Here is a 26,081-nt window from a genome sequence, read left to right on the forward strand (position 1 = left end):
GTGTAAATCGACAAAACCGTCCTTTTCAGGACGACAAAATTCCCATACAAAGAGGTTAATAATATTATTTTGTTAAAAATTTACAAAAATAAATATTTATTTGATGCATTATTAATACACAATATATATATGTATATATGTATATGTATGTAGATTATGCGTTTGATTTATATTTATTTAAATTCATTACACACATTATTGTAGATTACACGTTTATTTTTAGTTACATGTAGATTAAAGTTCATTTATATCCAATAATAATTACCACACTATTTGTTGATTATTATATCGTACAAGCAGTTGATGCCGCTGTCTTCACTATCGTCATAGCGGTTGATGCCGCTGTCTTCACTATCGTGCTAGCGGTTGATGCCGCTGTCTTCACTCGACTCACTCTACTCGTCAACTATACTTATTTTATTAAAAATGGTCGTATGTGTCGTTGTGTCTTCGTTAAACTTTGCAGGGTTGTAATTAAAAGTAACAGCCACTACGTGTGGACCTTTTACCCACAGGTTCCACTCCCACAATCGGCCGTCCTGCACCGTCATTCGCCCCGAATGACTTCATGTATTCTGCTACCGTAACAGTGTTTCGTGGCCCTTCGTTTTCGCCCACCTTTTGAACTTCATACCTGCCGTGAGGCTTTACCACTTTTACCTCGTACGGTCCGAAATATTTTTGTTTTAATTTTAAATTTGGTCCATATTGTGTCCGTTTTATAGCTACTAAGTCGCCTACCTTATATATGACTTCTGCTTTACGCTTTGAATTAAATGTTTGTTTGTTTTCTTCTTGTATCTTACAAATATTTTCTTGAGCTAGTTTTCGAATGTTATCGCGTTCGTCGCCTAATTCTTTCATTATGCAATCTTCAAGTAAACTTTTAATTTCTATGTCTTCACATTGCCTCATTTCCAAACCAGTAAGTATTTTGAATGGCGATAACTTAGTACTTCTTGGAGGTGTATTATTAATGATTCTTTGAACTTTTTCAACATATTTATACCAACAAGCAGGATTATCATGACATAGTTTAGCTAACATTGGAACCAATATACGGTGCATCCGTTCCACTTGACCATTTCCCCGAGGAACGCCTGTGGAAATAGTCAAATGTTGTATGTTTTGTTCTGTACAATAATTATGGAAAATGTTCGACGTGAAAGCAGATCCTCTGTCCGTTACTATTCTCTTAGGATTACCGAAAACTGCCGATTGTTTTGTTAATCTATCAACTACGGAATTCGCGTCCGTGCTTTTAGTGGGATAAAGCCACACAAATTTTGAAAAAGCATCTACTACTACTAATAAATGTTGATATTTTTTATTAGTAACCTCTAGTGGTCCTACATGATCTATATGATAAGTTTGTAATGGTCTATCTTCTTTGTCTATCGGTGAGAGGAAACCTTCTTTTTTGCCTGCCTTTGTGTTAATGATGATGCATTCAACGCAATTTTTTACAACTTTACCTACTTTTGTCGAAATTTTTGGAATATAAAACGATTTCTCTAAATACTCTTGCGTTTTTTTAGCGGATAAATGCCCTTGCCGGTGTGCAATGCTGATTATTTCATCTTCCATTGCTTCTGGTACTACCACCAACTCGTTAACGTGGTCTTTATATACTAACCCGTTTCGCATAAAGAAATCTTCGTATTCACATTTTCCTAAGACTTGAATAATCGCCCTGATCCACTCATCAGATTTTTGAGCTTCCCTTAAGCGATGCGCGACCGAATCTTCAATTATCATGCATGCCACACGACTTAAAGCATCAACATGTCGCATTCTTGAATTTTTCCTATGTTCGATGACATAGTCGAAGTCTTGTAAGTACATAGCCCAACGAGCTACTCGTAATGGTACGTCACGTTTTTTAATAGTCATCGTAAATGCATTGCAGTCGGTTACAATTCGGAATTTCTGACCTAGCACATACACACGCCATTTCTTTAATGCCTGAATAATTGCTAACACTTCGAGTTCATAGGAGTTGTATTTCTCCTCTGCTGGAGTAGTTTTCTTACTCATGAACTGTACAGGATGAAACTGCTGATCATCCGAGTTTTTCTGCAGTAACACGGCACCATATCCATACATTGAAGCATCTGTGTGTATCTCCGTTTGAGCCTTTGGATCGTAAATCTGTAATACCGGAGCTTTCATTAAAGCTAATTTTAATTGTTGAAACGCTAACAGTTGCTGCTCTCCTATATGATATTTCGCATCCTTTCTTAACATGTCGCTTAGTGGCTTCGCTATCGATGCATATCCCTCAATGAATCTTCTAAAATAAGATGTTAATCCTAAATACCGTTGCAGTCCCTTTTTATCTCGCGGCAAAGGAAACTGTTGCACGGCCTTTACCTTCCCTTCAGAGGGCCTGATACTACCGTTCTCGATTACATATCCTAAAAATTCGATTTTCTTTTTTAAGAAAAAACACTTGGTCCATTTAATACGCAGTCCGTATGTTGCTGCCCTTGTTAAAACAGTTCTTAATTTTTCAATGCTTTCCTCAATGGTCTGTCCGGGTATGATAATGTCATCCATATAAATAACTACAATACCTTGCTGTATCAAATCACGGAATATTGATGAAATGTATCGACAAAATATGGCTGGTGAATTAGAAAGTCCAAATGGGACGAAGTTAAACTCATATTGCCCTCCGTATGTTACAAAAGATGTGTATCGTTTTGATCCTTCATCCACGGGAACATGAAAAAAACCGTTTGCAAGATCCAGCGTAGTGAACACACTAGCCCCTTGCAACTTTTCCAAAACGTCGTCTATAAGTACCATTGGAAAATTGTCACGTATAATCTTCTCGTTTATTTTTCTAAAGTCACAGCAGAGTCGTTTCGTACCGTCTTTTTTTGAAACCAAAACAACTGGTGAAGCATACTCAGAATTGCTTTGTCGAATTATACCTTCGTTCAACCAATTATCTATTTGATTATCGATTATCTTCTGATCAACGCATGAAACTCGTCTTGGCGTTTGGTAAACAGGAATGTCATCTGTTATCAAAATCTTCATTTGTACTGGTGACTGTGTCTGCTTTACTGGTTTAAAACTGTGCACCATCTTTAAAACTGTATCTGCTTGCTCAATTTTCAAATGTCCTAAATCAAGGTCTATTATCGAGTTGCTATCTTTCTCTTCCATTGCTACGCAAAGTGCAGCAAATTCAGTTAAAGCCAAATTACTACCACCTGCGTTGTTTTCTTCTTCCTTTTCCTTTAACAATTCAAAATCTTTTCCGTCTTTACTTTGACAAATTTGTCTTATCCCTAAATTCTCTTTATCATTTAAACTTTCGAGACTTTTCCTGCCGAACTTAGCGCCCTTTTCGCTAAAAAAAATATTTACGTTTTTTAAAATATCATTTCCCAGAATTACTTCATATGGCAAGTCATTCAGCCCAGTAACGTGAAAAGTCACTGTGAAATTAATCCCATCCACTTCGATATTTATTTCAAAAGTACCTAGTGTACTTACTTCACTGCCTTTAATGCCTCCCAGGATCGAACGATTATCGCTAAGCTTCGAAATTCCTGTACGCTTAAACATATCATACCTCATTAAACTCACGTCAGCACCCGTATCAATTAAAGCACTGATCACTAAATTACCCATCTTCATTGGTTTGAAGATGCCACTTGTCTTCCAGACAGTCAAAGCGCTATTGCGTTTTGATTCTGTATTAACATGCACGTCGTTTCTACGATCGCATTCAATTTTACGATGGCCCATCTGTCCACACTTGAAACATTTGATCTGCCTAATCTTATCACAACCATTGGCCAAATGAGATTCACTTCCACACTTGAAACACTTCCTTTGAACCCTTGGTTCCACCGGTGTTGCCACCCCATGCCATGACTTCTCCTTGCTTGAAGGCTGTCGAGAATCATGTACCCTCTCATTCTTATCACAACCATTGGCCAAATGAGATTCACTTCCACACTTGAAACACTTCCTTTGAACCCTTGGTTCTACCGGTGTTGCCACCCCATGCCATGACTTCTCCTTGCTTGAAGGCTGTCGAGAATCATGTACCCTCTCATATACTCTTAACTGCTCTTTGAGCTCTTGTATTGTTCGTGCTTGATATAAAACTGTTTTATTTAATTTTGAATCAGGAATTCCTCCAATAAAGTACAAAATGAGACTTTCGTCATCTAAACCAACTGGCTTGGCAATTTCCATCAAATTGTACAAGTATTCACGAAGACTTTCGTTATTTTTCTTACGACGATTTTGTAACATGCGATGAATATCTAGTGATGTTGGTTTTACACCGAACTCACTTCTCAACGCCGATTTTAGCGAATTGAAACTATTGATTCCCGTCTGGCTACGTACATACAATTTAGCAGCCCCTCTAAGAAGTTGTTTTGCAAACACAAATCGTTGTAAACTGTTCCAATTTAAAGTTACCGCGTTATCCTCAAATTCTTCTAACCATTTATCAACACCTAGCTCATCCGTACCACTAAACAATGAAATACTCCCTTCCACATCCCTCAGTGTGAACTGCGGATTAAACACTACATTGTCTTGGTGAGAGGTTGGTGCCTCTACCATTGTCACTGAACGTGTTTCACTTTCACTTTCATCTTCATCCTCCAACACATGTCCGAAATATAAGAGCAACCTATCTCTTAATTCACATTTCCTGCCTTGAACACTCAGTCCAACTTCCCTCAATTTGTTCTTCAGAGCTACCACTGTCAAACTCAAAATATCTTGTACGTCCATCGTCTTTTCCTGGTGTGTTGATTATGATTACAAAAAACAAAATCTTAAAATACAACTTATCTCATAAACAATATTATATCAATAAAAATTCTTAAGTGATTTCAAATTCAGGCTTAAGTTACAATATTTCAATTTAAGTAAACATTTTAAGAGTATTTATACTGGTTCTCTGGACATACTATGTATCAGCAAATAACATTATGTATTAGAAAATAATATTAACATTCATAAGTTTTTACAGCACATATGCAAATGTAGCTAATTCTTATTTGGAATTCATTACTGGAATCTTATAACAATGTTGTAGCAAATAACATTATGTATTAGAAAATAATATTAACATTCATAAGTTTTTACAGCACATATGCATATGTAGCTAATTCTTATTTGGAATTCATTACTGGAATCTTATAACAATGTTGTAGCAAATAACATTATGTATTAGAAAATAATATTAACATTCATAAGTTTTTACAGCACATATGCATATGTAGCTAATTCTTATTGGACTTCATTACCATTATTGGAATCTTATAACAACTTATACAAACATATGTTTCGTTTCCAATTTTTGCTTCTGTCCATTTGTTCTTAATTCAGTGCTACCAAATTACATACATACATTCTCTCTCATCTTCCTATGTCTTTCCTTCATCTCATTTTCTAATTGGCGCAGTCACTTGAATCTTTGCAGCTTCACACCTTCTCACTTTTCCGTCTTTCTGCTTCTCTCGTTCTCTCGAACTTTCTGGACCTTTGAATTGACAAATTTGAATTATGACGCCAACTGTAACTGCCGTTTGTTGCAAGATTGAACATGTCTGGAACGATTTTTGCATGTATCACTTTTAGTTTTTGCACATTTTAGTTTTAATGTAATACACATTTTCTCCAAATTTCCTTGTATGTAACGATATTTTTACACGTATTAGTTTAAGTTTTTACACAAAACAGTTTTAATTTAACAAATTTCCGAATTTCCGACACCGCTCACATACGTTCACATCTCGGATACATTCTCTCTCATCTTCATATGTCTATCCTTCATCTCATTTTCTAATTGGCGCAGTCACTTCAATCTTTGCAGCTTCACACCTTCTCACTTTTCCTTCTTTCTGCTTCTCTCGAACTTTCTGGACCTTTGACAAATTTGAATTACGACGCCAACTGTAACTGTGGTTTGTTGCAAGATTCAACTTGTATGAATAATACACATTTTCTCCAAATTTCTTTGTATATAACGATATTTTACACGTTTTAGTTTTAGTTTTTACACATTTTAGTTTTAATTTAACAAAACTGTTTTAATTTAACAAATTTTCGAATTTCCGACACCGCTCACATACGTTCACATCTCGGCTGAGCCCACATTTGTAGATTATGCGTTTGATTTATATTTATTTAAATTCATTACACACATTATTGTAGATTACACGTTTATTTTTAGTTACATGTAGATTAAAGTTCATTTATATCCAATAATAATTACCACACTATTTGTTGATTATTATATCGTACAAGCAGTTGATGCCGCTGTCTTCACTATCGTCATAGCGGTTGATGCCGCTGTCTTCACTATCGTGCTAGCGGTTGATGCCGCTGTCTTCACTCGACTCACTCTACTCGTCAACTATACTTATTTTATTAAAAATGGTCGTATGTGTCGTTGTGTCTTCGTTAAACTTTGCAGGGTTGTAATTAAAAGTAACAGCCACTACGTGTGGACCTTTTACCCACAGGTTCCACTCCCACATGTATGTGGGTTCCATACGTTTATATGTATGCAGATATGTATATATGTATAGAGGATACATATGAATGTACATGTATACTAGAAACAGTCGTCTACGTACAGTACAGTTTGTAGACGCTAAGTGTGTAGGGTAGATATGTACATATGTATATGTTGTGTGCATCTACATATGTACATTAAACACATATTAAAAATTATTTGATGTGAATTTTTGATCATATTGTTTTAGAAATTGTGGTCCTGAAAAGGACCGTTTTGGGTATTTATTTGATTTAATACAATTAAGCACGTTCTCCACGAATACGTCTGGCCAATTGGATATCTTTTGGCATAATTGTTACACGTTTTGCATGAATGGCACACAAATTGGTATCCTCAAACAGTCCAACCAAATATGCTTCACTAGCTTCTTGTAGAGCCATAACAGCTGAACTTTGGAAACGTAAATCAGTTTTGAAATCTTGAGCAATTTCTCGAACTAATCGTTGGTTCGACGTACGGGCTGTTTGCTTTGTACGAGCCATTTTTCTCACTGCACTATATTTTACTATTTAACACTCACTGTACTACACTATTCACTGCACTTATATTTCCATGCAAAATAAACGCTTAAGTAAGAAAATGCCTAAAATTGTTCCATAAGTTCATAAAATCGGGGTGTGTGTTAGAAAGAGATAAAAATCATTGATTGCTGTAGATTTTTTGTATAAATACACGTGCGTTCGCTAGAGCACAACACAGTGAATAGTGAACAGTGAGTGAGTGAACATACTTGGTGCAAACAAAAAAATAAGTGAATAAAAATGACTGGTCGCGGCAAAGGTGGAAAAGGCTTGGGTAAAGGTGGTGCTAAGCGTCATCGTAAGGTTTTACGTGATAACATCCAGGGTATCACTAAACCAGCTATTCGGCGTTTGGCACGTCGTGGAGGTGTAAAACGTATATCTGGCTTGATATATGAAGAAACTCGTGGTGTTTTAAAAGTATTTTTGGAGAATGTTATTCGTGATGCAGTTACTTATACTGAACACGCCAAAAGGAAAACAGTTACAGCAATGGATGTTGTATATGCTTTGAAGAGACAGGGACGTACCTTGTATGGATTCGGCGGTTAAACAATTTTTACTAACATATGTATGTACGTGTACAGCATAAACAAAACGGTCCTTTTCAGGACCACGATATACATTCAACGAAGATTCAAAATAATTTTGATTTAACATATATGTATTATATATATATATATATAATTTAAAAATTTTTGCGTATACTTATGTAATATTATATCTTTAAAATTCTTAATTTGACAGTAATTGACATTCAATCAAATGATAAATATTAATTTTTAACGATATTCTATTTTAATATATATTTCTATTTTATTATACTTTAATAATTTAAAATAATGAATGACGGAAAAAAACCAAAACCACTATATTAAGTACGTATATGCACATATAAGATGGGGTTAAATTTTTTCATGCGCCAGTAATTAGCATTATATCCAATTGAATATTAGTTATTAAATATGTAAATACTCGAATACGTTAATCATTTTCATAATTTTTCGTCGTTTATACCTAACCTAACCCTGATTATACGAAATTAGGTTTCAAATTAATGAAATATTAGTTGATATACAAATTTCATCATATATACACACATGCATATGTATGTATGTATGTATATATGTATTTAATAATTTACTATAAATATATTATTTTGGTATACATTTATGCAATAATATATATATAAATTGTATATTTAACTAGTAATCATTATAGTCTTATTATTATTTTCATTTTGTGTTGAAAATTTGAGTCTATCGCCTGTATACACTTCATAGTTAATGAATAACAGCAAAATGGCCCCAGTGATAACCACTAGAAATTTATTAAATTTTATTTTTATTTATTTCTTAAAAAAATCTTGTTGTAACTTGTTTAGATCATTAATTATATGAATTATTTATAATTTGTAAAATAATATTAGGAATTAATTTGAAAATTCTTGAGAAAATCGAAATTTAAGAGGAAATTTTTGACTTTTAGAGCACAAAGTTTGGACAAAATCTCATTTTACATGAAAAATATATATTGCAAAGAAAAATGTGTAATAGATTATCAAAGCAACACATTTAGGCTATAGAATTACATTTAAAACATTTTGATAAATTCAATATTCGATTTTTAGTCAATTAAATAAACTTCAAAGTTTGTCATATTGAGATGTTAATTTGCACTGGATCAGAAATTTTTGTCACACATCTTTTCTACTGGCGTCTCAAATTTTAAAGGGATAACAATTTTAAGATGTACATGGAAATTTTAGTGCTTAAAGTGTGTATATTATTATAACATCAATATCAATAAAGTGAAAATGTCTGATACAATTGCTGTTGCGAGTGTTGGTTCTCCGGTAGCGGGCTCCTCTGCTATTTCTGAGAAAAAAGTTCCTGCCAAAAAGGTAGTTAAGCCAAAAAAGCCTTCCGTTGCTCCTACTCATCCGCCGACACAACAAATGGTCGATGCATCAATTAAGAACTTAAAGGAACGTGGTGGCTCATCACTTTTGGCAATTAAGAAATACATCAGCGCTACATACAAATGTGATGCCCAAAAATTAGCACCATTCATCAAGCGGTATTTGAAGTCGGCTGTTACTAGTGGTAAATTGATTCAAACTAAAGGAAAGGGCGCATCCGGTTCTTTCAAACTATCAGTGGCGGCTAGTAAATCCAGTAAATCTGGAGAAGGTAAATCAAAGGCACAACAGAAAGCAGTGAAATCCACCGAGAAGAAGCCCAAAAAGAAATTGGCGAAATCGGCAGATGGTGTGGTGTCAAAGAAGAAGGCAGCGGTTGGTGGTAAGAAAGTTAGTGGCGAGAAAAAAGTGAAGAAAGCTGTTGCCAGTAAGAAAACAGCGGAGAAGAAGAAAAGTGAAAAGGTTAAAGCGAAAGATGCGAAAAAGACTGGATCAGTTAAAGCCAAACCAGCTAAAGCTAAATCGACTCCAAGCAAATCAAAGGCATTAAAAGCGAAAACGCCTAGTGTGAAAACCAAGAAAGCCGCGGCCAATAAAAAACCAGTCGCCAAGAAAGCGCCAGCTAAAAAGTAAACTATACAAAACAAAACTAAAGTGGCGTATAAGAAGTAAATAAGCCCTTTTCAGGGCTACAAAAAACCTTAACATATCGATCAAAAAATTATATTTAACAAAATCATTCGAAAAATTATATATATTTTAGAAATCCAATTAATTCATAATGTTCAAATTGTATTTTGCGCTCTCCACATATCACATCACCTATATATATGTACATATATGTATATTATATGTTATTAAATTATATCGCTATACGTAACAGTCATTCCATTCATTCATAATATGTACATATATAGGTATTGTATAATAAATTAGCTATATCTCTTTGTTGATTTATATATTGTGGCCCTGAAAAGGGCCTTTTTGCCATTCGTTACAAAATCTTTTGGATAAATTACTTGGAACTTGTGTATTTAGTGACAGCTTTGGTGCCTTCGCTCACAGCATGCTTGGCCAATTCACCGGGCAAAAGTAGACGTACAGCTGTTTGGATTTCCCGACTAGTGATAGTTGAACGTTTGTTGTAGTGAGCTAAACGCGATGCTTCGGCAGCAATACGTTCAAAAATATCATTTACGAAACTGTTCATGATACTCATGGCTTTTGATGAAATACCAGTATCGGGATGTACTTGCTTCAATACTTTATAAATGTAAATTGCATAACTTTCCTTCCTCTTGCGCTTCTTCTTCTTGTCATTTTTGGTAATATTCTTCTGGGCCTTACCAGCCTTCTTCGCTGCTTTTCCACTAGTTTTAGGAGGCATTTTTTTTTCACTATTTATTTTCCTTCACTTTGCACACTTCACACTTCACTTGATTATAATATAGTGTAAAAGTGACACGCTTAAGTACTATTTTGCTGGCAAAGAGTTCGTTTATTCGGTCAATTAGGCACGAAGCGCCATCGGCCCGAGTGTGCGCAGCTGTCTGTACAACAAAAAAGTATATATACAGCGACTGTGTTAGCATGAATGGCATATAGTGCTAGTGTGCAGTGCAGTTCATAGTGTAATATTCTTTGTGTGAAATAATAATTGTGCTAAATCAAAAATGTCCGGTCGCGGTAAAGGTGGTAAAGTGAAGGGAAAGGCAAAGTCGCGGTCAAACCGTGCTGGTCTTCAATTTCCCGTCGGTCGTATCCACCGTTTGTTGCGCAAAGGCAATTATGCCGAACGTGTTGGTGCCGGTGCTCCAGTATATTTAGCTGCTGTTATGGAATATTTGGCAGCTGAAGTTTTGGAATTGGCCGGTAATGCTGCCCGCGATAACAAAAAAACAAGAATTATTCCTCGTCACTTACAATTGGCCATCCGAAATGACGAAGAATTAAATAAATTATTGTCGGGAGTGACCATTGCTCAAGGTGGCGTTTTGCCCAACATTCAAGCTGTACTTTTACCAAAGAAGACGGAGAAGAAAGCATAAATACATATACATACACAGTATACATCGCTAAAGTAAAAAAGTGTAAATCGACAAAACCGTCCTTTTCAGGACGACAAAATTCCCATACAAAGAGGTTAATAATATTATTTTGTTAAAAATTTACAAAAATAAATATTTATTTGATGCATTATTAATACACAATATATATATGTATATATGTATATGTATGTGGGTTCCATACGTTTATATGTATGCAGATATGTATATATGTATAGAGGATACATATGAATGTACATGTATACTAGAAACAGTCGTCTACGTACAGTACAGTTTGTAGACGCTAAGTGTGTAGGGTAGATATGTACATATGTATATGTTGTGTGCATCTACATATGTACATTAAACACATATTAAAAATTATTTGATGTGAATTTTTGATCATATTGTTTTAGAAATTGTGGTCCTGAAAAGGACCGTTTTGGGTATTTATTTGATTTAATACAATTAAGCACGTTCTCCACGAATACGTCTGGCCAATTGGATATCTTTTGGCATAATTGTTACACGTTTTGCATGAATGGCACACAAATTGGTATCCTCAAACAGTCCAACCAAATATGCTTCACTAGCTTCTTGTAGAGCCATAACAGCTGAACTTTGGAAACGTAAATCAGTTTTGAAATCTTGAGCAATTTCTCGAACTAATCGTTGGAATGGCAATTTGCGGATTAATAATTCGGTACTTTTTTGATAACGACGAATTTCACGCAATGCCACTGTACCAGGACGATAACGATGAGGCTTCTTAACACCACCAGTTGCCGGAGCACTCTTACGTGCTGCTTTTGTTGCCAATTGTTTACGAGGTGCTTTACCACCGGTCGACTTACGGGCTGTTTGCTTTGTACGAGCCATTTTTCTCACTGCACTATATTTTACTATTTAACACTCACTGTACTACACTATTCACTGCACTTATATTTCCATGCAAAATAAACGCTTAAGTAAGAAAATGCCTAAAATTGTTCCATAAGTTCATAAAATCGGGGTGTGTGTTAGAAAGAGATAAAAATCATTGATTGCTGTAGATTTTTTGTATAAATACACGTGCGTTCGCTAGAGCACAACACAGTGAATAGTGAACAGTGAGTGAGTGAACATACTTGGTGCAAACAAAAAAATAAGTGAATAAAAATGACTGGTCGCGGCAAAGGTGGAAAAGGCTTGGGTAAAGGTGGTGCTAAGCGTCATCGTAAGGTTTTACGTGATAACATCCAGGGTATCACTAAACCAGCTATTCGGCGTTTGGCACGTCGTGGAGGTGTAAAACGTATATCTGGCTTGATATATGAAGAAACTCGTGGTGTTTTAAAAGTATTTTTGGAGAATGTTATTCGTGATGCAGTTACTTATACTGAACACGCCAAAAGGAAAACAGTTACAGCAATGGATGTTGTATATGCTTTGAAGAGACAGGGACGTACCTTGTATGGATTCGGCGGTTAAACAATTTTTACTAACATATGTATGTACGTGTACAGCATAAACAAAACGGTCCTTTTCAGGACCACGATATACATTCAACGAAGATTCAAAATAATTTTGATTTAACATATATGTATTATATATATATATATATAATTTAAAAATTTTTGCGTATACTTATGTAATATTATATCTTTAAAATTCTTAATTTGACAGTAATTGACATTCAATCAAATGATAAATATTAATTTTTAACGATATTCTATTTTAATATATATTTCTATTTTATTATACTTTAATAATTTAAAATAATGAATGACGGAAAAAAACCAAAACCACTATATTAAGTACGTATATGCACATATAAGATGGGGTTAAATTTTTTCATGCGCCAGTAATTAGCATTATATCCAATTGAATATTAGTTATTAAATATGTAAATACTCGAATACGTTAATCATTTTCATAATTTTTCGTCGTTTATACCTAACCTAACCCTGATTATACGAAATTAGGTTTCAAATTAATGAAATATTAGTTGATATACAAATTTCATCATATATACACACATGCATATGTATGTATGTATGTATATATGTATTTAATAATTTACTATAAATATATTATTTTGGTATACATTTATGCAATAATATATATATAAATTGTATATTTAACTAGTAATCATTATAGTCTTATTATTATTTTCATTTTGTGTTGAAAATTTGAGTCTATCGCCTGTATACACTTCATAGTTAATGAATAACAGCAAAATGGCCCCAGTGATAACCACTAGAAATTTATTAAATTTTATTTTTATTTATTTCTTAAAAAAATCTTGTTGTAACTTGTTTAGATCATTAATTATATGAATTATTTATAATTTGTAAAATAATATTAGGAATTAATTTGAAAATTCTTGAGAAAATCGAAATTTAAGAGGAAATTTTTGACTTTTAGAGCACAAAGTTTGGACAAAATCTCATTTTACATGAAAAATATATATTGCAAAGAAAAATGTGTAATAGATTATCAAAGCAACACATTTAGGCTATAGAATTACATTTAAAACATTTTGATAAATTCAATATTCGATTTTTAGTCAATTAAATAAACTTCAAAGTTTGTCATATTGAGATGTTAATTTGCACTGGATCAGAAATTTTTGTCACACATCTTTTCTACTGGCGTCTCAAATTTTAAAGGGATAACAATTTTAAGATGTACATGGAAATTTTAGTGCTTAAAGTGTGTATATTATTATAACATCAATATCAATAAAGTGAAAATGTCTGATACAATTGCTGTTGCGAGTGTTGGTTCTCCGGTAGCGGGCTCCTCTGCTATTTCTGAGAAAAAAGTTCCTGCCAAAAAGGTAGTTAAGCCAAAAAAGCCTTCCGTTGCTCCTACTCATCCGCCGACACAACAAATGGTCGATGCATCAATTAAGAACTTAAAGGAACGTGGTGGCTCATCATTTTTGGCAATTAAGAAATACATCAGTGCTACATACAAATGTGATGCCCAAAAATTAGCACCATTCATCAAGCGGTATTTGAAGTCGGCTGTTACTAGTGGTAAATTGATTCAAACTAAAGGAAAGGGCGCATCCGGTTCTTTCAAACTATCAGTGGCGGCTAGTAAATCCAGTAAATCTGGAGAAGGTAAATCAAAGGCACAACAGAAAGCAGTGAAATCCACCGAGAAGAAGCCCAAAAAGAAATTGGCGAAATCGGCAGATGGTGTGGTGTCAAAGAAGAAGGCAGCGGTTGGTGGTAAGAAAGTTAGTGGCGAGAAAAAAGTGAAGAAAGCTGTTGCCAGTAAGAAAACAGCGGAGAAGAAGAAAAGTGAAAAGGTTAAAGCGAAAGATGCGAAAAAGACTGGATCAGTTAAAGCCAAACCAGCTAAAGCTAAATCGACTCCAAGCAAATCAAAGGCATTAAAAGCGAAAACGCCTAGTGTGAAAACCAAGAAAGCCGCGGCCAATAAAAAACCAGTCGCCAAGAAAGCGCCAGCTAAAAAGTAAACTATACAAAACAAAACTAAAGTGGCGTATAAGAAGTAAATAAGCCCTTTTCAGGGCTACAAAAAACCTTAACATATCGATCAAAAAATTATATTTAACAAAATCATTCGAAAAATTATATATATTTTAGAAATCCAATTAATTCATAATGTTCAAATTGTATTTTGCGCTCTCCACATATCACATCACCTATATATATGTACATATATGTATATTATATGTTATTAAATTATATCGCTATACGTAACAGTCATTCCATTCATTCATAATATGTACATATATAGGTATTGTATAATAAATTAGCTATATCTCTTTGTTGATTTATATATTGTGGCCCTGAAAAGGGCCTTTTTGCCATTCGTTACAAAATCTTTTGGATAAATTACTTGGAACTTGTGTATTTAGTGACAGCTTTGGTGCCTTCGCTCACAGCATGCTTGGCCAATTCACCGGGCAAAAGTAGACGTACAGCTGTTTGGATTTCCCGACTAGTGATAGTTGAACGTTTGTTGTAGTGAGCTAAACGCGATGCTTCGGCAGCAATACGTTCAAAAATATCATTTACGAAACTGTTCATGATACTCATGGCTTTTGATGAAATACCAGTATCGGGATGTACTTGCTTCAATACTTTATAAATGTAAATTGCATAACTTTCCTTCCTCTTGCGCTTCTTCTTCTTGTCATTTTTGGTAATATTCTTCTGGGCCTTACCAGCCTTCTTCGCTGCTTTTCCACTAGTTTTAGGAGGCATTTTTTTTTCACTATTTATTTTCCTTCACTTTGCACACTTCACACTTCACACTTCACTTGATTATAATATAGTGTAAAAGTGACACGCTTAAGTACTATTTTGCTGGCAAAGAGTTCGTTTATTCGGTCAATTAGGCACGAAGCGCCATCGGCCCGAGTGTGCGCAGCTGTCTGTACAACAAAAAAGTATATATACAGCGACTGTGTTAGCATGAATGGCATATAGTGCTAGTGTGCAGTGCAGTTCATAGTGTAATATTCTTTGTGTGAAATAATAATTGTGCTAAATCAAAAATGTCCGGTCGCGGTAAAGGTGGTAAAGTGAAGGGAAAGGCAAAGTCGCGGTCAAACCGTGCTGGTCTTCAATTTCCCGTCGGTCGTATACACCGTTTGTTGCGCAAAGGCAATTATGCCGAACGTGTTGGTGCCGGTGCTCCAGTATATTTAGCTGCTGTTATGGAATATTTGGCAGCTGAAGTTTTGGAATTGGCCGGTAATGCTGCCCGCGATAACAAAAAAACAAGAATTATTCCTCGTCACTTACAATTGGCCATCCGAAATGACGAAGAATTAAATAAATTATTGTCGGGAGTGACCATTGCTCAAGGTGGTGTTTTGCCCAACATTCAAGCTGTACTTTTACCAAAGAAGACGGAGAAGAAAGCATAAATACATATACATACACAGTATACATCGCTAAAGTAAAAAAGTGTAAATCGACAAAACCGTCCTTTTCAGGACGACAAAATTCCCATACAAAGAGGTTAATAATATTATTTTGTTAAAAATTTACAAAAATAAATATTTATTTGATGCATTATTAATACACAATATATATATGTATATATGTATATGTATGTGGGTTCCATACGTTTATATGTATGCAGATATGTATATATGTATAGAGGATACATATGAATGTACATGTATACTAGAAACAGTCGTCTACGTACAGTACAGTTTGTAGACGCTAAGTGTGTAGGGTAGATATGTACATATGTATATGTTGTGTGCATCTACATATGTACATTAAACACATATTAAAAATTATTTGATGTGAATTTTTGATCATATTGTTTTAGAAATTGTGGTCCTGAAAAGGACCGTTTTGGGTATTTATTTGATTTAATACAATTAAGCACGTTCTCCACGAATACGTCTGGCCAATTGGATATCTTTTGGCATAATTGTTACACGTTTTGCATGAATGGCACACAAATTGGTATCCTCAAACAGTCCAACCAAATATGCTTCACTAGCTTCTTGTAGAGCCATAACAGCTGAACTTTGGAAACGTAAATCAGTTTTGAAATCTTGAGCAATTTCTCGAACTAATCGTTGGTTCGACGTACGGGCTGTTTGCTTTGTACGAGCCATTTTTCTCACTGCACTATATTTTACTATTTAACACTCACTGTACTACACTATTCACTGCACTTATATTTCCATGCAAAATAAACGCTTAAGTAAGAAAATGCCTAAAATTGTTCCATAAGTTCATAAAATCGGGGTGTGTGTTAGAAAGAGATAAAAATCATTGATTGCTGTAGATTTTTTGTATAAATACACGTGCGTTCGCTAGAGCACAACACAGTGAATAGTGAACAGTGAGTGAGTGAACATACTTGGTGCAAACAAAAAAATAAGTGAATAAAAATGACTGGTCGCGGCAAAGGTGGAAAAGGCTTGGGTAAAGGTGGTGCTAAGCGTCATCGTAAGGTTTTACGTGATAACATCCAGGGTATCACTAAACCAGCTATTCGGCGTTTGGCACGTCGTGGAGGTGTAAAACGTATATCTGGCTTGATATATGAAGAAACTCGTGGTGTTTTAAAAGTATTTTTGGAGAATGTTATTCGTGATGCAGTTACTTATACTGAACACGCCAAAAGGAAAACAGTTACAGCAATGGATGTTGTATATGCTTTGAAGAGACAGGGACGTACCTTGTATGGATTCGGCGGTTAAACAATTTTTACTAACATATGTATGTACGTGTACAGCATAAACAAAACGGTCCTTTTCAGGACCACGATATACATTCAACGAAGATTCAAAATAATTTTGATTTAACATATATGTATTATATATATATATATATAATTTAAAAATTTTTGCGTATACTTATGTAATATTATATCTTTAAAATTCTTAATTTGACAGTAATTGACATTCAATCAAATGATAAATATTAATTTTTAACGATATTCTATTTTAATATATATTTCTATTTTATTATACTTTAATAATTTAAAATAATGAATGACGGAAAAAAACCAAAACCACTATATTAAGTACGTATATGCACATATAAGATGGGGTTAAATTTTTTCATGCGCCAGTAATTAGCATTATATCCAATTGAATATTAGTTATTAAATATGTAAATACTCGAATACGTTAATCATTTTCATAATTTTTCGTCGTTTATACCTAACCTAACCCTGATTATACGAAATTAGGTTTCAAATTAATGAAATATTAGTTGATATACAAATTTCATCATATATACACACATGCATATGTATGTATGTATGTATATATGTATTTAATAATTTACTATAAATATATTATTTTGGTATACATTTATGCAATAATATATATATAAATTGTATATTTAACTAGTAATCATTATAGTCTTATTATTATTTTCATTTTGTGTTGAAAATTTGAGTCTATCGCCTGTATACACTTCATAGTTAATGAATAACAGCAAAATGGCCCCAGTGATAACCACTAGAAATTTATTAAATTTTATTTTTATTTATTTCTTAAAAAAATCTTGTTGTAACTTGTTTAGATCATTAATTATATGAATTATTTATAATTTGTAAAATAATATTAGGAATTAATTTGAAAATTCTTGAGAAAATCGAAATTTAAGAGGAAATTTTTGACTTTTAGAGCACAAAGTTTGGACAAAATCTCATTTTACATGAAAAATATATATTGCAAAGAAAAATGTGTAATAGATTATCAAAGCAACACATTTAGGCTATAGAATTACATTTAAAACATTTTGATAAATTCAATATTCGATTTTTAGTCAATTAAATAAACTTCAAAGTTTGTCATATTGAGATGTTAATTTGCACTGGATCAGAAATTTTTGTCACACATCTTTTCTACTGGCGTCTCAAATTTTAAAGGGATAACAATTTTAAGATGTACATGGAAATTTTAGTGCTTAAAGTGTGTATATTATTATAACATCAATATCAATAAAGTGAAAATGTCTGATACAATTGCTGTTGCGAGTGTTGGTTCTCCGGTAGCGGGCTCCTCTGCTATTTCTGAGAAAAAAGTTCCTGCCAAAAAGGTAGTTAAGCCAAAAAAGCCTTCCGTTGCTCCTACTCATCCGCCGACACAACAAATGGTCGATGCATCAATTAAGAACTTAAAGGAACGTGGTGGCTCATCACTTTTGGCAATTAAGAAATACATCAGCGCTACATACAAATGTGATGCCCAAAAATTAGCACCATTCATCAAGCGGTATTTGAAGTCGGCTGTTACTAGTGGTAAATTGATTCAAACTAAAGGAAAGGGCGCATCCGGTTCTTTCAAACTATCAGTGGCGGCTAGTAAATCCAGTAAATCTGGAGAAGGTAAATCAAAGGCACAACAGAAAGCAGTGAAATCCACCGAGAAGAAGCCCAAAAAGAAATTGGCGAAATCGGCAGATGGTGTGGTGTCAAAGAAGAAGGCAGCGGTTGGTGGTAAGAAAGTTAGTGGCGAGAAAAAAGTGAAGAAAGCTGTTGCCAGTAAGAAAACAGCGGAGAAGAAGAAAAGTGAAAAGGTTAAAGCGAAAGATGCGAAAAAGACTGGATCAGTTAAAGCCAAACCAGCTAAAGCTAAATCGACTCCAAGCAAATCAAAGGCATTAAAAGCGAAAACGCCTAGTGTGAAAACCAAGAAAGCCGCGGCCAATAAAAAACCAGTCGCCAAAAAAGCGCCAGCTAAAAAGTAAACTATACAAAACAAAACTAAAGTGGCGTATAAGAAGTAAATAAGCCCTTTTCAGGGCTACAAAAAACCTTAACATATCGATCAAAAAATTATATTTAACAAAATCATTCGAAAAATTATATATATTTTAGAAATCCAATTAATTCATAATGTTCAAATTGTATTTTGCGCTCTCCACATATCACATCACCTATATATATGTACATATATGTATATTATATGTTATTAAATTATATCGCTATACGTAACAGTCATTCCATTCATTCATAATATGTACATATATAGGTATTGTATAATAAATTAGCTATATCTCTTTGTTGATTTATATATTGTGGCCCTGAAAAGGGCCTTTTTGCCATTCGTTACAAAATCTTTTGGATAAATTACTTGGAACTTGTGTATTTAGTGACAGCTTTGGTGCCTTCGCTCACAGCATGCTTGGCCAATTCACCGGGCAAAAGTAGACGTACAGCTGTTTGGATTTCCCGACTAGTGATAGTTGAACGTTTGTTGTAGTGAGCTAAACGCGATGCTTCGGCAGCAATACGTTCAAAAATATCATTTACGAAACTGTTCATGATACTCATGGCTTTTGATGAAATACCAGTATCGGGATGTACTTGCTTCAATACTTTATAAATGTAAATTGCATAACTTTCCTTCCTCTTGCGCTTCTTCTTCTTGTCATTTTTGGTAATATTCTTCTGGGCCTTACCAGCCTTCTTCGCTGCTTTTCCACTAGTTTTAGGAGGCATTTTTTTTTCACTATTTATTTTCCTTCACTTTGCACACTTCACACTTCACACTTCACTTGATTATAATATAGTGTAAAAGTGACACGCTTAAGTACTATTTTGCTGGCAAAGAGTTCGTTTATTCGGTCAATTAGGCACGAAGCGCCATCGGCCCGAGTGTGCGCAGCTGTCTGTACAACAAAAAAGTATATATACAGCGACTGTGTTAGCATGAATGGCATATAGTGCTAGTGTGCAGTGCAGTTCATAGTGTAATATTCTTTGTGTGAAATAATAATTGTGCTAAATCAAAAATGTCCGGTCGCGGTAAAGGTGGTAAAGTGAAGGGAAAGGCAAAGTCGCGGTCAAACCGTGCTGGTCTTCAATTTCCCGTCGGTCGTATACACCGTTTGTTGCGCAAAGGCAATTATGCCGAACGTGTTGGTGCCGGTGCTCCAGTATATTTAGCTGCTGTTATGGAATATTTGGCAGCTGAAGTTTTGGAATTGGCCGGTAATGCTGCCCGCGATAACAAAAAAACAAGAATTATTCCTCGTCACTTACAATTGGCCATCCGAAATGACGAAGAATTAAATAAATTATTGTCGGGAGTGACCATTGCTCAAGGTGGCGTTTTGCCCAACATTCAAGCTGTACTTTTACCAAAGAAGACGGAGAAGAAAGCATAAATACATATACATACACAGTATACATCGCTAAAGTAAAAAAGTGTAAATCGACAAAACCGTCCTTTTCAGGACGACAAAATTCCCATACAAAGAGGTTAATAATATTATTTTGTTAAAAATTTACAAAAATAAATATTTATTTGATGCATTATTAATACACAATATATATATGTATATATGTATATGTATGTGGGTTCCATACGTTTATATGTATGCAGATATGTATATATGTATAGAGGATACATATGAATGTACATGTATACTAGAAACAGTCGTCTACGTACAGTACAGTTTGTAGACGCTAAGTGTGTAGGGTAGATATGTACATATGTATATGTTGTGTGCATCTACATATGTACATTAAACACATATTAAAAATTATTTGATGTGAATTTTTGATCATATTGTTTTAGAAATTGTGGTCCTGAAAAGGACCGTTTTGGGTATTTATTTGATTTAATACAATTAAGCACGTTCTCCACGAATACGTCTGGCCAATTGGATATCTTTTGGCATAATTGTTACACGTTTTGCATGAATGGCACACAAATTGGTATCCTCAAACAGTCCAACCAAATATGCTTCACTAGCTTCTTGTAGAGCCATAACAGCTGAACTTTGGAAACGTAAATCAGTTTTGAAATCTTGAGCAATTTCTCGAACTAATCGTTGGAATGGCAATTTGCGGATTAATAATTCGGTACTTTTTTGATAACGACGAATTTCACGCAATGCCACTGTACCAGGACGATAACGATGAGGCTTCTTAACACCACCAGTTGCCGGAGCACTCTTACGTGCTGCTTTTGTTTCCAATTGTTTACGAGGTGCTTTACCACCGGTCGACTTACGGGCTGTTTGCTTTGTACGAGCCATTTTTCTCACTGCACTATATTTTACTATTTAACACTCACTGTACTACACTATTCACTGCACTTATATTTCCATGCAAAATAAACGCTTAAGTAAGAAAATGCCTAAAATTGTTCCATAAGTTCATAAAATCGGGGTGTGTGTTAGAAAGAGATAAAAATCATTGATTGCTGTAGATTTTTTGTATAAATACACGTGCGTTCGCTAGAGCACAACACAGTGAATAGTGAACAGTGAGTGAGTGAACATACTTGGTGCAAACAAAAAAATAAGTGAATAAAAATGACTGGTCGCGGCAAAGGTGGAAAAGGCTTGGGTAAAGGTGGTGCTAAGCGTCATCGTAAGGTTTTACGTGATAACATCCAGGGTATCACTAAACCAGCTATTCGGCGTTTGGCACGTCGTGGAGGTGTAAAACGTATATCTGGCTTGATATATGAAGAAACTCGTGGTGTTTTAAAAGTATTTTTGGAGAATGTTATTCGTGATGCAGTTACTTATACTGAACACGCCAAAAGGAAAACAGTTACAGCAATGGATGTTGTATATGCTTTGAAGAGACAGGGACGTACCTTGTATGGATTCGGCGGTTAAACAATTTTTACTAACATATGTATGTACGTGTACAGCATAAACAAAACGGTCCTTTTCAGGACCACGATATACATTCAACGAAGATTCAAAATAATTTTGATTTAACATATATGTATTATATATATATATATATAATTTAAAAATTTTTGCGTATACTTATGTAATATTATATCTTTAAAATTCTTAATTTGACAGTAATTGACATTCAATCAAATGATAAATATTAATTTTTAACGATATTCTATTTTAATATATATTTCTATTTTATTATACTTTAATAATTTAAAATAATGAATGACGGAAAAAAACCAAAACCACTATATTAAGTACGTATATGCACATATAAGATGGGGTTAAATTTTTTCATGCGCCAGTAATTAGCATTATATCCAATTGAATATTAGTTATTAAATATGTAAATACTCGAATACGTTAATCATTTTCATAATTTTTCGTCGTTTATACCTAACCTAACCCTGATTATACGAAATTAGGTTTCAAATTAATGAAATATTAGTTGATATACAAATTTCATCATATATACACACATGCATATGTATGTATGTATGTATATATGTATTTAATAATTTACTATAAATATATTATTTTGGTATACATTTATGCAATAATATATATATAAATTGTATATTTAACTAGTAATCATTATAGTCTTATTATTATTTTCATTTTGTGTTGAAAATTTGAGTCTATCGCCTGTATACACTTCATAGTTAATGAATAACAGCAAAATGGCCCCAGTGATAACCACTAGAAATTTATTAAATTTTATTTTTATTTATTTCTTAAAAAAATCTTGTTGTAACTTGTTTAGATCATTAATTATATGAATTATTTATAATTTGTAAAATAATATTAGGAATTAATTTGAAAATTCTTGAGAAAATCGAAATTTAAGAGGAAATTTTTGACTTTTAGAGCACAAAGTTTGGACAAAATCTCATTTTACATGAAAAATATATATTGCAAAGAAAAATGTGTAATAGATTATCAAAGCAACACATTTAGGCTATAGAATTACATTTAAAACATTTTGATAAATTCAATATTCGATTTTTAGTCAATTAAATAAACTTCAAAGTTTGTCATATTGAGATGTTAATTTGCACTGGATCAGAAATTTTTGTCACACATCTTTTCTACTGGCGTCTCAAATTTTAAAGGGATAACAATTTTAAGATGTACATGGAAATTTTAGTGCTTAAAGTGTGTATATTATTATAACATCAATATCAATAAAGTGAAAATGTCTGATACAATTGCTGTTGCGAGTGTTGGTTCTCCGGTAGCGGGCTCCTCTGCTATTTCTGAGAAAAAAGTTCCTGCCAAAAAGGTAGTTAAGCCAAAAAAGCCTTCCGTTGCTCCTACTCATCCGCCGACACAACAAATGGTCGATGCATCAATTAAGAACTTAAAGGAACGTGGTGGCTCATCACTTTTGGCAATTAAGAAATACATCAGCGCTACATACAAATGTGATGCCCAAAAATTAGCACCATTCATCAAGCGGTATTTGAAGTCGGCTGTTACTAGTGGTAAATTGATTCAAACTAAAGGAAAGGGCGCATCCGGTTCTTTCAAACTATCAGTGGCGGCTAGTAAATCCAGTAAATCTGGAGAAGGTAAATCAAAGGCACAACAGAAAGCAGTGAAATCCACCGAGAAGAAGCCCAAAAAGAAATTGGCGAAATCGGCAGATGGTGTGGTGTCAAAGAAGAAGGCAGCGGTTGGTGGTAAGAAAGTTAGTGGCGAGAAAAAAGTGAAGAAAGCTGTTGCCAGTAAGAAAACAGCGGAGAAGAAGAAAAGTGAAAAGGTTAAAGCGAAAGATGCGAAAAAGACTGGATCAGTTAAAGCCAAACCAGCTAAAGCTAAATCGACTCCAAGCAAATCAAAGGCATTAAAAGCGAAAACGCCTAGTGTGAAAACCAAGAAAGCCGCGGCCAATAAAAAACCAGTCGCCAAGAAAGCGCCAGCTAAAAAGTAAACTATACAAAACAAAACTAAAGTGGCGTATAAGAAGTAAATAAGCCCTTTTCAGGGCTACAAAAAACCTTAACATATCGATCAAAAAATTATATTTAACAAAATCATTCGAAAAATTATATATATTTTAGAAATCCAATTAATTCATAATGTTCAAATTGTATTTTGCGCTCTCCACATATCACATCACCTATATATATGTACATATATGTATATTATATGTTATTAAATTATATCGCTATACGTAACAGTCATTCCATTCATTCATAATATGTACATATATAGGTATTGTATAATAAATTAGCTATATCTCTTTGTTGATTTATATATTGTGGCCCTGAAAAGGGCCTTTTTGCCATTCGTTACAAAATCTTTTGGATAAATTACTTGGAACTTGTGTATTTAGTGACAGCTTTGGTGCCTTCGCTCACAGCATGCTTGGCCAATTCACCGGGCAAAAGTAGACGTACAGCTGTTTGGATTTCCCGACTAGTGATAGTTGAACGTTTGTTGTAGTGAGCTAAACGCGATGCTTCGGCAGCAATACGTTCAAAAATATCATTTACGAAACTGTTCATGATACTCATGGCTTTTGATGAAATACCAGTATCGGGATGTACTTGCTTCAATACTTTATAAATGTAAATTGCATAACTTTCCTTCCTCTTGCGCTTCTTCTTCTTGTCATTTTTGGTAATATTCTTCTGGGCCTTACCAGCCTTCTTCGCTGCTTTTCCACTAGTTTTAGGAGGCATTTTTTTTTCACTATTTATTTTCCTTCACTTTGCACACTTCACACTTCACACTTCACTTGATTATAATATAGTGTAAAAGTGACACGCTTAAGTACTATTTTGCTGGCAAAGAGTTCGTTTATTCGGTCAATTAGGCACGAAGCGCCATCGGCCCGAGTGTGCGCAGCTGTCTGTACAACAAAAAAGTATATATACAGCGACTGTGTTAGCATGAATGGCATATAGTGCTAGTGTGCAGTGCAGTTCATAGTGTAATATTCTTTGTGTGAAATAATAATTGTGCTAAATCAAAAATGTCCGGTCGCGGTAAAGGTGGTAAAGTGAAGGGAAAGGCAAAGTCGCGGTCAAACCGTGCTGGTCTTCAATTTCCCGTCGGTCGTATACACCGTTTGTTGCGCAAAGGCAATTATGCCGAACGTGTTGGTGCCGGTGCTCCAGTATATTTAGCTGCTGTTATGGAATATTTGGCAGCTGAAGTTTTGGAATTGGCCGGTAATGCTGCCCGCGATAACAAAAAAACAAGAATTATTCCTCGTCACTTACAATTGGCCATCCGAAATGACGAAGAATTAAATAAATTATTGTCGGGAGTGACCATTGCTCAAGGTGGCGTTTTGCCCAACATTCAAGCTGTACTTTTACCAAAGAAGACGGAGAAGAAAGCATAAATACATATACATACACAGTATACATCGCTAAAGTAAAAAAGTGTAAATCGACAAAACCGTCCTTTTCAGGACGACAAAATTCCCATACAAAGAGGTTAATAATATTATTTTGTTAAAAATTTACAAAAATAAATATTTATTTGATGCATTATTAATACACAATATATATATGTATATATGTATATGTATGTGGGTTCCATACGTTTATATGTATGCAGATATGTATATATGTATAGAGGATACATATGAATGTACATGTATACTAGAAACAGTCGTCTACGTACAGTACAGTTTGTAGACGCTAAGTGTGTAGGGTAGATATGTACATATGTATATGTTGTGTGCATCTACATATGTACATTAAACACATATTAAAAATTATTTGATGTGAATTTTTGATCATATTGTTTTAGAAATTGTGGTCCTGAAAAGGACCGTTTTGGGTATTTATTTGATTTAATACAATTAAGCACGTTCTCCACGAATACGTCTGGCCAATTGGATATCTTTTGGCATAA

General features: G+C 34.1%; 1 protein-coding gene across 1 annotated transcript; it reads right to left on the reverse strand.

Moving 5' to 3' along the window:
- Positions 1 to 1,036: 1,036 nt before the first annotated feature.
- Positions 1,037 to 4,773, reverse strand: LOC128920324 (uncharacterized). Its single transcript, XM_054227405.1, has 3 exons — positions 3,590 to 4,773; positions 1,637 to 3,364; positions 1,037 to 1,100 (listed from the first exon to the last, which is right to left on the reverse strand). The coding sequence occupies exons 1-3, from the start codon at positions 4,771 to 4,773 to the stop codon at positions 1,037 to 1,039; spliced, it is 2,976 nt and encodes a 991-aa protein (XP_054083380.1).
- Positions 4,774 to 26,081: the final 21,308 nt, after the last annotated feature.

Source organism: Zeugodacus cucurbitae, chromosome 3 (assembly GCF_028554725.1).
Source record: "Zeugodacus cucurbitae isolate PBARC_wt_2022May chromosome 3, idZeuCucr1.2, whole genome shotgun sequence".
NCBI classification, from domain to species: domain Eukaryota; kingdom Metazoa; phylum Arthropoda; class Insecta; order Diptera; family Tephritidae; genus Zeugodacus; species Zeugodacus cucurbitae.